Source organism: Muntiacus reevesi, chromosome 8 (genome assembly GCF_963930625.1).
Source record: "Muntiacus reevesi chromosome 8, mMunRee1.1, whole genome shotgun sequence".
NCBI classification, from domain to species: Eukaryota; Metazoa; Chordata; class Mammalia; order Artiodactyla; family Cervidae; genus Muntiacus; species Muntiacus reevesi.
The window spans coordinates 16,824,567-16,839,448 of record NC_089256.1 but is presented as its reverse complement, the minus strand read 5'-3'; the positions used below and the strand labels follow the sequence as shown (position 1 = coordinate 16,839,448).

General features: G+C 35.4%; 2 protein-coding genes across 6 annotated transcripts in view; one reads left to right on the top strand and one right to left on the bottom strand.

Moving 5' to 3' along the window:
- The window catches only part of UBA5 (ubiquitin like modifier activating enzyme 5), a 31,438-nt gene extending 24,323 nt beyond the window's left edge, over nucleotides 1-7,115 (top strand). Inside the window, exons 9-12 of the mRNA XM_065942354.1 lie at nucleotides 2,608-2,743; nucleotides 3,960-4,035; nucleotides 4,185-4,291; nucleotides 4,826-7,115. Of these exons, the coding sequence (XP_065798426.1) occupies nucleotides 2,608-2,743; nucleotides 3,960-4,035; nucleotides 4,185-4,291; nucleotides 4,826-4,909 (403 nt within the window). The 3' untranslated portion in view covers nucleotides 4,910-7,115. The remainder of the gene's footprint in view (nucleotides 1-2,607; nucleotides 2,744-3,959; nucleotides 4,036-4,184; nucleotides 4,292-4,825) is intronic.
- Nucleotides 7,116-7,262: 147 nt separating this feature from the next.
- NPHP3 (nephrocystin 3) overlaps nucleotides 7,263-14,882 on the bottom strand; it is a 59,351-nt gene continuing 51,731 nt past the window's right edge. For 4 of the 5 annotated variants that reach the window (XM_065942344.1, XM_065942347.1, XM_065942348.1 and 1 more), the window contains 3 exons: nucleotides 11,920-12,045; nucleotides 11,218-11,333; nucleotides 7,263-10,202 (listed from right to left, as the gene is read on the bottom strand). In XM_065942344.1, the coding sequence (XP_065798416.1) occupies nucleotides 10,022-10,202; nucleotides 11,218-11,333; nucleotides 11,920-12,045 (423 nt within the window). In that variant the 3' untranslated portion in view covers nucleotides 7,263-10,021. Of the gene's footprint in view, nucleotides 10,203-11,217; nucleotides 11,334-11,919; nucleotides 12,066-14,882 lie in introns of those variants that run through there. The other variant, XM_065942349.1, reaches the window with a different exon arrangement.

Below are 14,882 nucleotides of genomic sequence, written 5' to 3'. Positions count from 1 at the left end.
AGTCTTTTTTTGAGCCTCTGGTAGCTGGCAATCAGAAGCCTCTTTGGCTAGTCTTTCTCCATAGCTCTACCTGTTCAGACCCTTAGAGGGCTCCCTTTTGAGGTATTTCTTTATTGTTCAGCATGTCAGGCACATAGAAGGGTACCCTCCCCTCCCCAGCTGGGGTCCTACTCTGTAGATTGGCGTGTCAGGCACTTAAACAGGCACCCTGGGTGGGGTCCTACTCTGTAGTCCCACGCATCAGGCACTTAAACGAGTGCCCTGGGTGGGGTCCTGGTCTGTAGTTGGGTGTGTCAGGTGCTTGATAGGCCAGTCTCTCTGTTGTTCAGCTGCTCACGTTGGCATGTGTGGAGAGAGAGGCTGTGGTGATGGCTACACGCCCTTGTTTGACTTAGCAGTATTGACTTGCTTCCATGGCTGCCTTGCTTTCCTCCACCGTCATTTCCCACCACAATCTCCTCTCTCACATCCATCTCTCCACAGTGAACAACAGCCCTCACCTTGGGATTGCTCCACAATCCCTAAGCTCCAGCTCCCAGCTGCTGCACCTTCTAGGGGACCTGCTTCCCTGTCTGGGTTACATGTGGCTGTGGCAAGGACTTCTTTACCAGCTGAGCCACAAGGGAAGTCCCGGCAAGGACTTCTGATTCTCATTGCATTTAGGTTGCCACAGATCAGCTGTTTCACTCTCAGCCTTAAATATTTCTCCTCTGACTCACAAAATTGCCCTGATGTGGAGAGCAGAACCATGCTTCAGTTCCCCCACCCACTGAGGGCAGGTCCAGTCCTAGTACCGCTCCTGTTTTCCCCCCTATTTCCTTCATCCTACCAAGTTTTGCATGGTTCTGTATATTATTTTCTGCTGGTCTGGTACTCCTGTCCACTCTCAGCTGGTGTGCACGCACTTGTGTGTCTGAAAATATATTCCTGATGTATCCATGGAGAAAAATGTAGTCCATGTCCACCTTATGCTCTGACATCTTGTTCTCTCTCTTCGGTTTTTTTGTCTTTCTTTGTTGTATGTTGAGACTATGCATTTTTTCAATTTTTTTCCTTTTGTTGTTTATGTTTGTACATGATTTTTCCTCGACTTACAAGCTTCTAAAAGGAATCAGGGACTTCCCCAGTGGTCCAGTGGTTAAGAATACCCTTGCCAATGCAGGGGACACAGGTTCAATTCCTGCTCTGGGAAGCCAAGAGACAACTGAGCCCTTGTGCCAAAACTACTGAGCCTGCACTCTAGGCCCCACAAGCCTCAACTACTGGGCTTACATACCCCAACTACGGAAGTCTGAGTGCTCTAGGGCCCATGTACCGCAACAAGAGAAGCCACTGCAATAAGAAGCCTGCACACTGAACTGGAGAAAAGCTGGTGTGCAGCAACGAAGACCCAGGGTAGCCAAAATAAATAGATAAATAAATAAATAAAAACTTTTAAAAAAAAGGAATCGGATTTAAATGTGAGGGAGCAAGGGCACTTTGTGGCATATTGGAAATGCACTATACAGCTGGTTCTTATTTCCTCGGGTTCTGCATCTGCAGAATCAACCAGTTGTGGATCCAAAAAAATCCATAAAGTTCCAAACAACAAAATGTGAATTGCCACAAGCTGTTAACTGTTTATATAGTATTTGCATTATATTTAGAACTATTTAAATGGCAACCCACTCCAGTATTTTTGCCTGGAAAATCCCATGGACGGAGGAACCTGGTAGGCTACAGTCCATCGGGTCGCAAAGAGTCGGACACGACTGTGTGACTTCACTTTCACTTTCTTTTTACATAGCGTTTACATTATATTAGGTATTGAAAGTAAGCTAAGTGAAAGTGCTCAGTGCTTAGTTGCTCAGTCATGTCAGCCTCTTTGTGATTCTATGGACTGCAGCCTGCTTCTGTCCATGGATTTCTCCAGGCAAGAGTACTGAAGTGGGTAGCCATTCCCTTCTCCAGAAAATCTTCCTGACCAAGGAGTTGAACCCTGGTGTCCTGCATTGCAGGCAGATTCTTTACTGTGTGAGCCATCGGGATGATTTAAAGTTATGGGAGGATGTGCACAGGTTATCTGCAAATATTATGCAGGACTTAATTTTGGTACCCTAGGGTGGGGGTGTTATGGAATCAATTCCCCATAGGTATGGAGGGCCAACTACATTTTGATCTGGTAGTGATTATTACATGAGTGAATACTTCTGTAAAATTTTATTGTGATTTAATACAAATTTAAGATAGCAAACTTTGTAGTGTCATATATAAAAAGCTTTTAAAAATGAGATTTAGAACCATATCTCAAAGATGTTTTTAAGATATCTTTGATATCTCACATTTGAACTTCTCTGAAATTAATATGCTTCTTAATGGTGTTGACATGTCATTGTTTAATTGGCAGCATTTTATCTTTATTACAGGTTCAAAAAATAATAGTGCATTCTGTTGTTTAATTCAAGAAAATCTACTATAAGCCAGGCCCTATAAACAAGATAAAAAAATTGTTTTCTGGGTTCATGTTACAAAAATCATTACCTTCAAAATAATTTTTTAAAAAGTATCAGTTTTTTCTAATATTTTTATGGTTTTGTTTCTTTATTTAAGTCTGCTTTGTTTTTCTAGGTTTCTGTTAAATTTTGGTACTGTTAGTTTTTACCTTGGATACAATGCAATGCAGGATTTTTTCCCTACTATGTCCATGAAGCCAAATCCTCAGTGTGATGACAGAAACTGTAGGAAGCAGCAGAAGGAATACAAGGTATATGTCAATGTGTCACAATGCATGAGAGATCATATTGCATAGGACAAAAACTTAAAAAAAAGAAATAATTATTTAGATTTGGAAAACAAGGTAAATGGATTCTGGATTTTTAAAGTTCTAATTTATTCACCATGCTTTAAAAATGAAAATTTTGTTCAAAGTCCTTTCTTGTTTTTTGTAAGATAAAAAGCCTGTCTGAATTCTGTTTTTAAATTTTAATTTTTTTAAGCTAAAATATGGCTGACATACAGTATTATGCTAGTTTCAGGTGTACCACGTAATGATTTGACATTTGCATACATTGTCAAATGATCACCATGCTAAGTCTAGTTATCATCTCTTCCTATGCAAAGTTATTAAAATACTATTGACTACATTCCCTGTACTGTAAATCGTATTTCTGTGATTTATTATATAATTATAGGTTTAGACCTTTTTGTTCACTTCACTTATTTTGCACCCCCACCTCTCCTATGGCAACATTATTTGTTCTCTGTATCTGTGAGTGTTTTCCTTTTGTTTTGTTTTTAGGTCCTTTATTTAAGTGAGATTATATGGTATTTATCTTTGGTTGTCTGACTTATTTCATTTAGCATAATGCCTTGTAGTTCCATCCATGTTGCAATAGTAAATTTTTTTATGGCTGAGTCATATTCCATTGTATATAGGTACCACACCTTCTTTATCCAGTTATCTGTTGATAGACATTTAGGTTGCTTTCATGTTTTGGCTGCTATAAATAATGCTACAATGAACATTGGATTATTAATATCTTTTGATATTATATCTTTTGAGTGTTTTTGTTTTCATAAAAAAAAAACAAAAACCAAGAAGTGAAATTGCTAGATCACATGGTAGTTGTGTTTTTAATTTTTTGAGACACCTCCACACTGTTTTCCAATGATTGCACCAGTTTACAATCATGCTAACAGTGCACAGGGTTTCCCTTTTTTCCACATCCTTGCTTACATTTGTTATTTGTTTTCTTTTTGATAGTAGTCATTCTCACAAGTGTTATCTCATTGTGGTTTTCATTCACATTTCCCTGATGATTAGTGGTACATATCTGCAGGGTCTTTTTATGTATTCCATAAGGTCTCTGTATGTAGACCTTAGGAAAAGTCTGTCTGAATTCTTGATTCTGATCAATTCTGAATGATGCTTCAGAGAACTGAGAATGTGTAGAAACACTGAAACTGTTTGATTTCTACAGAAAAAGGTAGCAGCACTGCCCAAACAGGAGGTTATTCAAGAAGAAGGAGAGATAATACATGAAGACAATGAGTGGGGTAGGAATTGTTTTATAAATTGAAATGGCAGCAAAAAACCTTCTTTTATGGGAGGGAATCTAATTATAATTAAGATTATACAAGTTTTGAATGATTATTGCTCATTAAGTTCCTTGAAAGTGGTTTTAAGATTAAGTTTAACTTTACAGGTATTGAGTTGGTATCTGAGATTTCAGAAGAGGAACTGAAAAATTCTTCAGGTCCAATCCCTGACTTACCTAAAGGAATTACAGTGGCATATACAGTTCCCCAAAAGGTACATCTAAAATCTGATTTACCATAAGAAGACATAAGAGAAAATGTCTATTTATATTCTTCCATCTTCAACCTATTTTATAATGCCAGTGTTTCTTATTTTAGATATTTTACCTTTTAGGCATTAAGATTTGTGGGAAGGAGAGGTATTCGGTGTTAACATGTAAATATGCACAGCACATTTTAAACTATTTGAAAATATAGACAAAATAGTTTTGTTCATTCACTGATGGATTGGTGAAATAGATTTTGATTAAATGACTACTTCTTCTGTATATTGATAGTTTAGCCACGATACCATTTAAAAATATCAGTTCAGTAGAGAGCTCAAGAACACTGAAATTACTGCCTTGTAAGTCAAATGACTGATGGAGAAAATAAAGGACTTTATCTCTCCTAAAAATTAGAAGGCATATTTATTAAAGAAGGTGTACTTTGCAAGTTTTTTTTAAACATGATTATAGCTTACTGATATGTTCCTAAGCATCAACAACTTTGATTATTTTTTCACCATGTTTCCCTCATTTATTGATAGCAAGAAGATTCTGTACCTGAAGTAACAGTAGAAGATTCTGGTGAAAGCTTGGAAGACCTTATGGCCAAGATGAAGAACATGTAAATAATGGACTGGCATATATTTTACTTGCTGTGTTTAAACCTGTTTCCTTGTAGTTAAAAAAATCATCTAAAAACTGAGAAAACTTAGGGGAACATCAGTTGATGTGTAATCTTCACTGAATTGTTATTAACTCTTTGGAAATTCTGTGACTGTTGCTTGTTACTCCCTTCCTTCGACTAAATCGCTCTCTTAAAACATGTTTCATTCTAGTAAGAAAACTTCAAAGGATTATTCTAGGTGAGCCATTGAACTGTTTTGACTTTTGGGGAGGGGTGAGAAGAAAGGACTAATTTGCTGGTATATTTCTTTTCTTTCCAGTAATCCTTTGTAGTCTGTTGCCTGAGGCCATGGACAATAGATGGAATAGTGTGTGATCAAATATAGGGAAAGAACAAGAGGTATAGCATGTTGATTATTATAGCCAGCGGGCACATACTCATTGTGTTTGGAATTGCTCTCTACAAGCCCACTATTACTAACTTGAGCAACAGTGAATTTCCAGTTGTAAACCTGTAAAGTAAAAACATCCTCTCAAATGTTTCCTGATGAAACACAAGCTGAAATGTAGGCACTGGAAAAGTTTTTAAACTTGTGATATATGTAATCTAAGCAAGACAGAGGCAAATTAAAAAGAAACTTTCTTCATGGATAGATAAATAGAGATATTTTCAGGATATACAAATTGTATTTCTGCACTAAGAAAAAGCATATCATCTATCTGAGTCAGTGTGCTTTATTGAGGAGCAAAAGATAAATTTAGGCTTAAGATCACCTAAATTATACCCATTATATGGGCTACCTTCTAATACTTTATTTTATTCAGATTTGATTCCCCGGGTAATTAGGTACTGGCAAAGGCTTGTCCTGGGTAGCAGATAATAAATGAAGCCTAAATTACCTCTGCAATGACTGACATGTATTTCTTCACAGGGAAGAGTATCATTTTCCCTAATCATCGTAATTTGATAAACTGCTTTTCTCTGGAGTTTGCATACAAATAATGAAGGCTTAGAGAGCCTTGGTTGAAGTAAATTCGTGATGGTTTGGAGACTAATGAACGTGCGTGTGTAACCGTTATCTGTCGGCTGTTACTGTGCTCGTCTCCCTATTTTGATGATTTTTTTGCTTTGAAGAGAGAATGTCTAAATTCTATCTCTGGGGGAAAATGTAATTAAGAAATTTTGAAGTACCTTTCCTACTTATGAAATAAGATTCTACAAACTAATTTCAGAAAGTTGCAAATATCACATGTTTAATATATTGGTTTTGAGATTTTAGGGTACTGTGATTCTTACGTTTACAGTAATGTCAGGATATATGGGGATAGCTTTCTAGTCTTGAAATGTATTTATGTTGCCTTGGTAGGTCATTGCAGTTATTTAAAAGTTTAGTATATTCATCTGTAAAATAACTTTTCTAGTTCAAAGAGATGCTTTGAATTTCAGAAAAGAAATGCAGTCTTTCTAAATAACATTCCTTTGGTACATTAATTTGGTAAGGCTATACTTACAAGTTTAAGTTTATATAGTTTGATAAATAGCTAGAACCTACTATCATTTAAAAAATTTTTTTATTGATGTATAGTTGATTTACAATGCTGTGTTTATGTTCAGGTGTGCAGCAAAGTGAATCAGTTATACATATACATATTAGAACCTACTATCTTCTAAAGATTTTTTTTTCTGTTCTTAATTTGTAGCCTGCTGGTATCTTATATTTTATAATATCTTATCTAATTTTTTTCTTATATCTTCCATTAAAGTTATTATTTTAGCAGAAAAAAATCTGGTAACAAATTTTTTTGTAATCTAGAGTGCTCTCTTGACAGTCTGTATATCATGAAAATTTGTATACGTAGACAGCTGACTATGAGAAATTAATCATCATTGAATTTTACATTACTAAATAAACCCAGTGTTTGACCAGATTTATAACACTGTTGCTTCAAGTGTGAAAGATAGAAACACACTCCCAAAATTGCCTTAGCACAAATGCTCTAAATTAGAATAAAACAAACAATATGTTTAACTTTAATCCCTTTTAAATTTAATGGGAGGTTAATTTGTGGTACTATTCAAATGTTTTATGTAGTAAAAAAAAAAAAAGTAAGTATTGAGTTTCTTTATGTAAAAATATTACTTCCTGAATACCTATAAACACACTGACCAACCCAAAAATGTAATAAATATTTAAGAATATTAATGAAGCTTTAACTTCCCCTGTCGCATTTTTTTTTTAGTATTTCTCTTTTTGTAAAGTATTAATGAATGAAAATTAATTATAACTACCACACTTTAGAGCCTTCCAATTCAGATTTATAATTATTTGAAACCTATGCTTTTCATGTTAAAGGTGTATATTAAAGTGCACTTAATATTCCTTTTGAAAACCTTTTTTTTTTGGCCGTGCAGCATGGTATGTGGGATCATAGTGCTCCCTGTAGTGGAAGCATGGAGTCCCAACCACAAGACCTCAGGGAAGTCCCTATTTTTTTTATCTTTTTAAGTAGGCATTCTACATGAAAACATTTGAGTTGGTAGTATAATTAGTAAGATCAAAATCTAGTCTTAAAAACTATATTTAAACTTAAACCTTTTGAAATAATCACTCCTCAAGTATAATTAATAACTTACATAAAGTCACTTTGAATAATGTAAGTTTTCACTTTTTGTATATTTTTCAAGTCTAAATTTTGTAGGAACAAAGAAAAATGCATATTATCCTTTTGCTAGTTTTTCCTTTCTTTCAGGCTTCATCTAGGATATTAATCTCAGGTTGTTTTCTAAAGTTTAAGGCATTTAATATTTATGATGTGTTAAATTACTTATACCACTAAATAATCAAATTTTAAACTCTGAAAGGTTAATTCTAAAATCAGTCAGTGTCTGATATATTTGTGAATTCAATTGCTTTGTGCCTTTCATAGCTGGCAAACCCAGAAATATGTGTTATGGTTCTGGTTTATCTTCTTTTTTCCCTCTTGTACTTCTGCCAGAAGGGAGAAGAATGATGCTCATTTTGTAAGATTTCTACCTCATTTACTTTAAGTCACCACTCTCAGTTCAGTTCAGTTCAGTCAATCTGTTGTGTCTGACTCTTTGCGACCCCATGAATTGCAGCACGCCAGGCCTCCCTGTCCATCACCAACTCCCGGAGTTTACTCAAACTCATGTCCATCGAGTCAGTGATGCCATCCAGCCATCTCATCCTCTGTTGTCCCCTTCTCCTCCTGCCCCCAATCCCTCTCAACATCAGGATCTTTTCCAGTGAGTCAACCCTTCACATGAGGTGGCCAAAGTATTGGAGTTTCAGCTTCAACATCAGTCCTTCCAATGAACACCACTCTAGTGCCTTAAAATTAGACCACTGTTTCCCAAACTTATGTGCATATTAATCACCTGAGAATCTAGCTACATTGAAGACTCTGACTCAGTAGGTCTGGGGAGAGCCTGTCTGAATTTTTACTAAGCTCCCAGGGTAATACTGATAATTCTGGTCCACAGACCACCTTGAGTAGCCAAGCCTTAGAGAACGTTAACCAAAATTCTAAGGAGTCACTGAAGCTCAAGTTGAGCAAACTACTCAGTGAATTAGCAAACTACAGTGCTAATTCTTTTTTTTGTAGTGTTCAACATTTTTCTTAATTATGTAAATATAATCCTTTGGTATAAACTGGAGTGGGAAAAAAAGAACTTGAAATTTCACCTTTATTTTAAAATAGTGAAATATGGTTATCACATCTTTCACCTTTACAATTAATACATGCTGGAATTTTACAAGTATTAAAATTGAAAATTTTATTATATATAAATACATAAATTGTATGAAACAATACCCCATTTATAAAATCTATAAAAATATTTAATTTTCAGTATAAAATGGCCAGCTAATTTGAGCTCTAGACAAATGAAGAGGTAGATTTAGGCCATTTAAGGAAGAAGGTTGTGTCCATATTTTGGGAAAAGTTAAGAGTGCCAAAGAGCTTGATTTGTTACTGCAATATGGACTTCAGTTTAGTCGCTCAGTCATGTCCGACTCTTTGCTACCCCATGAACTGCAGCACGCCAGGCCTCCTTGTCCATCACCAACTTGCGGAGTCCACCCAAACCAATGTCCATTGAGTCGGTGATGCCATCCAACCATCTCATCCTCTGTCGTCCCCTTCTCTTGCCCTCAATCTTTCCCAGCATCAAGGTCTTTTCCAATGAGTCAGCTCTTTGCATCAAGTGGCCAAAGTATTGGAGTTTCAGCTTCAAAATCAGTCTTTCCAATGAACACCCAGGACTGATCTCCTTTAGGATGGACTGGTTAGATCTTCTTACAGTCCAAGGGACTCTTAAGGGTTTTCTCCAACACCACAGTTCAAAAGCATCATTTCTTCAGTGCTTAGCTTTCTTTACAGTCCAACTCTCACATCCATACATGACCACTGGAAAAACCATAGCCTTGACTAGACGGACCTTTGTTGACAAAGTAGTGATTGTGCAAGTACATTCTACACAGTAAAAACAATATACAATGTAGAAAGCACAGAAAACAGTGGGCTTAGCCATATCTGCTCAAGGAAAAGTTAGAATAAAAGAAATGTAGCAGACAGAGATTCCCAATACTAGTTCATTTTACAGAAGACAGTTCATAGTTCCATAAACATTATCCCTTTATTCTGAAACTCTTCTTTGAGGTAGATGACTGGGCCAGACTGCTACTGAATAGCAAGATGAGGAATGGTGAGGCTAAAGTAGATTTTGAGAGATAAGAATCATGGAATTCTTGAACTCCTTGTCTTAACTGCTAATAAAGAGTCATAACTGCTCTTACAGAACAGAGACCAGTCTACTCTCCATGATCAACTCTTCATGTCATCTTAGGATTCCAAGGTGTCTATATTGGTTCCCACACAATAGGAAAGCTAATTCTTTCAAACAACTAAAGTTGAAATAATCATGACTCAAACTTCAGTGTAGTCCAATGTCATACAAATAATCAGTTAAATCACACAAAGTAAAATTAAATTTTCTTAACAGTTTTTATAAATTTTAAATTCTGAAGTTCCAAATGTTTCTTAAATATTTTATCCTAAGGTGCATTTCCAATGAACTGTAGTTGCTGCTATCACCTTTGTCCTTGATGAAGGAAAAGATTAGGAGAATGGGTTGTTTTTAAGCTAAATGTATCTCCACTTGATGAGTGTTGGGAAGGAGCTTTTCCACTCAAAAGTGATGTTTCTGCTTCTTTTATTTCCATTGCCCTTTTGTATAGTTCAGCGGCTTTTTCAAAATCCCCTTCTTCATAGCTTTGGGATAAAAAATTTCTCAAAATGAGAATATAACCTTTTAACAGTTCTAAATGATCTTACAGGATACAGAAAAACAAGAAAAACAGAAATACAAAAAAAAAATGTGTTCTTTTTTCCAAGCTGAAGATTGAAAAACTGGAGGTTTTTAATTATTAGTTTTTTATATAGAAAAAGATATTTGTTGAATAGTTTCAGAATTTTCTAAAATGCCAACTATCACAGAATTTCCAAGATTATTTCAGCCAATTGCTAGTCATTTAACCATATGACAAAATATAAATAACTGAAAAAAAAATCCACCTGAAATCTACCCAAAAGTGTGGAGACTTACTAAATATCATTGTGCTCTCCACCTCACCTTCTGTAAAACCCTACAGCCAGGTTTTCTGTCCATTGTGAAATAGTGAATGTTCCCACAGTGACGTGCAAGAGGCAGCTTGACCCATTACCTGGAAAGAGTCTGTGGATCATTTCTAGGCTTAGTGTTTTGCCTAAGAAATGATCTTACTTTATATTTTAACTTCAGTTTGTAAATTTTACTCTGCAAGAAAAGTCCATTTTCAGGCAGACCAATAAAACAGAATACCCAAATTCTTCTCCTTTTTGTCTGCTGCCAAGTGTCTTATAAGGGCACCATTAAGACTACATTGTAATGGGTACAGTGAAACTGCTTAAGGAAGTTAGCATCCTGAGGTAAATATAATGCAGAAGTCAACATGATAAATTCACTTTGAGGATAGCAAGTTGCCAGGTTACCAGCAGAGCCAGTTAGCTGCAGTGTAATCCATCCTCTTATTTACCATGACACTCAAACACAGACCATGAAGGTTGTGCTACCTTCAGCTTCACTTTTGGATGTTATTTCAGTGTCTCTTGAACTAGATCAGCCAAAAATAACCCCTCTGTTCCAATAAAAAGCATATCAGCAATGAATATTTTGTGGGGTTCTATGATGAATCAAAGATGTCATAAAAGGGATTTTGGCTGTATGAGGAAAGTGAAAAATTCTTACCTAAGCACAGCTAAATTTTTTAGTGTTTCTCCAACTCGAGGATGCATCCGACCCAGGCTGTCTTCGTAAATCTTTAATGCTCGTTCATATAACGGCAAGGCCTCACTGTGTTTTTTCTTATAAAAAAAGAAACAATGCTCATTTGAACACATTGGGTTTCTGAAATTACTTTTGAGGTATTCTAGACTGACCTACTTGGCTAAGTGCTTTAAAAGGCTTAATATCCTCCTACAAGATGTAGATAAACTGATTAATTTAGGAGTAATCATAATTAAAGAAGTAGTATAATAAAATTTAGAAAATTAAGTTTTAGACCTGCCTTGGTAACAACTAACATTAATCCAATTATATAACGACAAACTTCTTTGTGGTACCCCAGGGTAACATATCTCTTACTCATCATAAGCAAATGATACATCTTAGGAACAATATTAGATAAAGAGATGTAGGGAGTCTCCAGCAATAAATAAGCCTATGCAATGAACTAAACACAGTATTTCACACTAAGAAGAAGGGACTCTCTTACAATTGTAACTAATAATTTCTCAAGTATTAAAGGGAACATTAGATAACCTTAAATGTCCCTTAATTATTTTTACTGTTTCATATCTAATACATGTTTACCTATATCTAGTACATGTTTACCTATATTTCATATGTTAAAACTATTCATTTATAAAGTGTTACATTATGGGAACTTACCATTTGGCTATAAAGAACAGCTAAGTTCACCAAGGCAGTAGCTACACTTGGGTGCTTCGGGCCAAAGGATTTCTGCCGGATTTCAACAGCCAGCTCATACAAAGGTACAGCTTTGTCAAGTTTACCCTAAAACACAAAAGTGAAATCTAACAAAAATATTATAGCAATAAATATTTTATGATCAGAGCTTGTTCCATAAATATAGTTTTGTGGTAAAAAGGAATTTTGAGGAAAAAAGTTCAGAAATATTTCCTCCCAGTTTAATGGACAAGTTTATGGATATCTGAAATCTAATAAAATATGTAAGTAAAACTATATAGAATATAAGAACATTTTCTCTGATAACTCAGAAACTTCTTTAGGATCACCCATTATAACTTTCTGGTGTCGTAAACACATGCCAGTTAAAGTATGTTTGCTACTATACATAGTTTAGAGATAGCATCAAAGTTTTCATTTTAAAACTCATTTTCCACCAAATCCTTTCCAGATTTTTCTGATTATTTCTTTTTTACTTCAAATTTAGGTAGAAATAGCAACAATGGATCCTTTATACTGAAACATCAACTTCAGTAGTAGGAGGGTTCCACAAAGTCTGTACAACTCTGTAACTGCACTAAATGAGAACAGGTTTTTTTCCTGATTTTCATTTGTTTTATTTTTTATTTATTTTTTTTTAAATTTTTTTTATTAGTTGGAGGCTAATTACTTCACAACATTTCAGTGGGTTTTGTCATACATTGACATGAATCAGCCATAGAGTTACACGTATTCCCCATCCCGATCCCCCCTCCCACCTCCCTCTCCACCCGACTCCTCTGGGTCCTCCCAGTGCACCAGGCCCGAGCACTTGTCTCATGCATCCCACCTGGGCTGGTGATCTGTTTCACCATAGATAATATACATGCTGTTCTTTCGAAACATCCCACCCTCACCTTCTCCCACAGAGTTCAAAAGTCTGTTCTGTACTTCTGTGTCTCTTTTTGTTTTGCATATAGGGTTATCGTTACCATCTTTCTAAATTCCATATATATGTGTTAGTATGCTGTAATGTTCTTTATCTTTCGGGCTTACTTCACTCTGTATAATGGGCTCCAGTTTCATCCATCTCATTAGAACTGATTCAAATGAATTATTTTTAACGGTTGAGTAATATTCAATGGTGTATATGTACCACAGCTTCGTTTGTTTTAAAGACAGCTATAAAAACTCCAAATATTGCTTAGGTTAGAACTATGTGGTAAAGAATGGTTACATTTAATTGCAAGCAAAGAAAAGAAAAAGTGAAATTAAAATGGTCATTTCATTAGCTATGGAGACTTCTTCAGTCCTGACAACTGGGTGATTTGTTATGTCTGTGGTAGCCTACACCACAAACTTAATACTGGTTGAATTTTAGGAACTTCTGCTGTCTACAAGAGACCCACCTCAAAACAAGGGACACATACAGAATAAAAGTGAAGGGCTGGAAAAAAATATTTCATGCAAACGGAGAACAAAAGAAAGCAGGAGTCATAATACTCATATCAGATAAAATAGACTTTCAAATGAAGGCTGTGAAAAGAGACAAAAAAGGACACTACATAATGATCAAAGGATCAATCCAAGAAGAAGATATAACAATTATAAATATATATGCACCCAACATAGGAGCACCACAATATGTAAGGCAAATGCTAATGAGTATGAAAGGGGAAATTAACAATTAACACAATAATAGTGGGAGACTTTAATACCCCACTCACACCTATGGATAGATCAACTAAACAGAAAATTAACAAGGAAACACAAACTTTAAATTACACAATGAACCAGCTAGACCTAATTGATATCTATAGGACATTTCACCCCAAAACAATCAATTTCACATTTTTCTCAAGTGCATACGGAATCTTCTCCAGAATAGATCACATCCTGGGCCATAAATCTAGCCTTGGTAAATTCAAAAAAATTGAAATCATTCCAGTCATCTTTTCTGACCACAATGCAGTAAGACTAGATCTCAACTGTAGGGAAAAAACCTATTAAAAATTCAAACATATGGAGGCTAAGTAACATGCTTCTGAATAACCAACAAATCATAGAAGAAATCAAAAAAGAAATCAAAATATACATAGAAACAAATGAAAATGAAAACACAACAACCCAAAACCTATGGGACACTGTAAAAGCAGTGCTAAGGGGAAGGTTCATAGCATTACAGGCCTACCTCAAGAAACAAGAAAAAAAAAAAAAAAATAACCTAGCTCTACACCTAAAGCAACTAGAGAAGGAAGAAATGAAGAATCCCAGGGTTAGCAGAAGGAAAGAAATCTTAAAAATTAGGGCAGAAATAAATGCAAAAGAAACAAAAGAGACCATAGCAAAAATCAACAAAGATAAAAGCTGGTTTTTTGAAAAGATAAACAAAAGTGACAAACCGTTAGCCAGACTCATCAAGAAACAAAGGGAGAAGAACCAAATCAACAAAATTAGAAATGAAAATGGAGAGATCATAACAGACAACACTGAAATACAAAGGGTAATAAGAGATTACTACGAGCAGCTGTATGCCAATAAAATGGACAACTTGGAAAAAATGGACAAATTCCAGAAAAGTATAACTTTCCAAAACTGAACCAGGAAGAAATAGAAGATCTTAACAGACCCATCACAAGCAAGGAAATCGAAACTGTAATCAGAAATCTTCCAGCAAACAAAAGCCCAGGACCAGATGGCTTCACAGCTGAATTCTACCAAAAATTTAGAGAAGAGCTAACACCTATCTTACTCAAACTCTTCCAGAAAACTGCAGAAGAAGGTAAACTTCCAAACTCATTCTATGAGGCCACCATCACCCTAATTCCAAAACCAGACAAAGATGCCACAAAAAAAGAAAACTACAGGTCAATATCACTGATGAACATAGATGCAAAAATTCTTAACAAAATTCTGGCAAACAGAATCCAACAACATATTAAAAA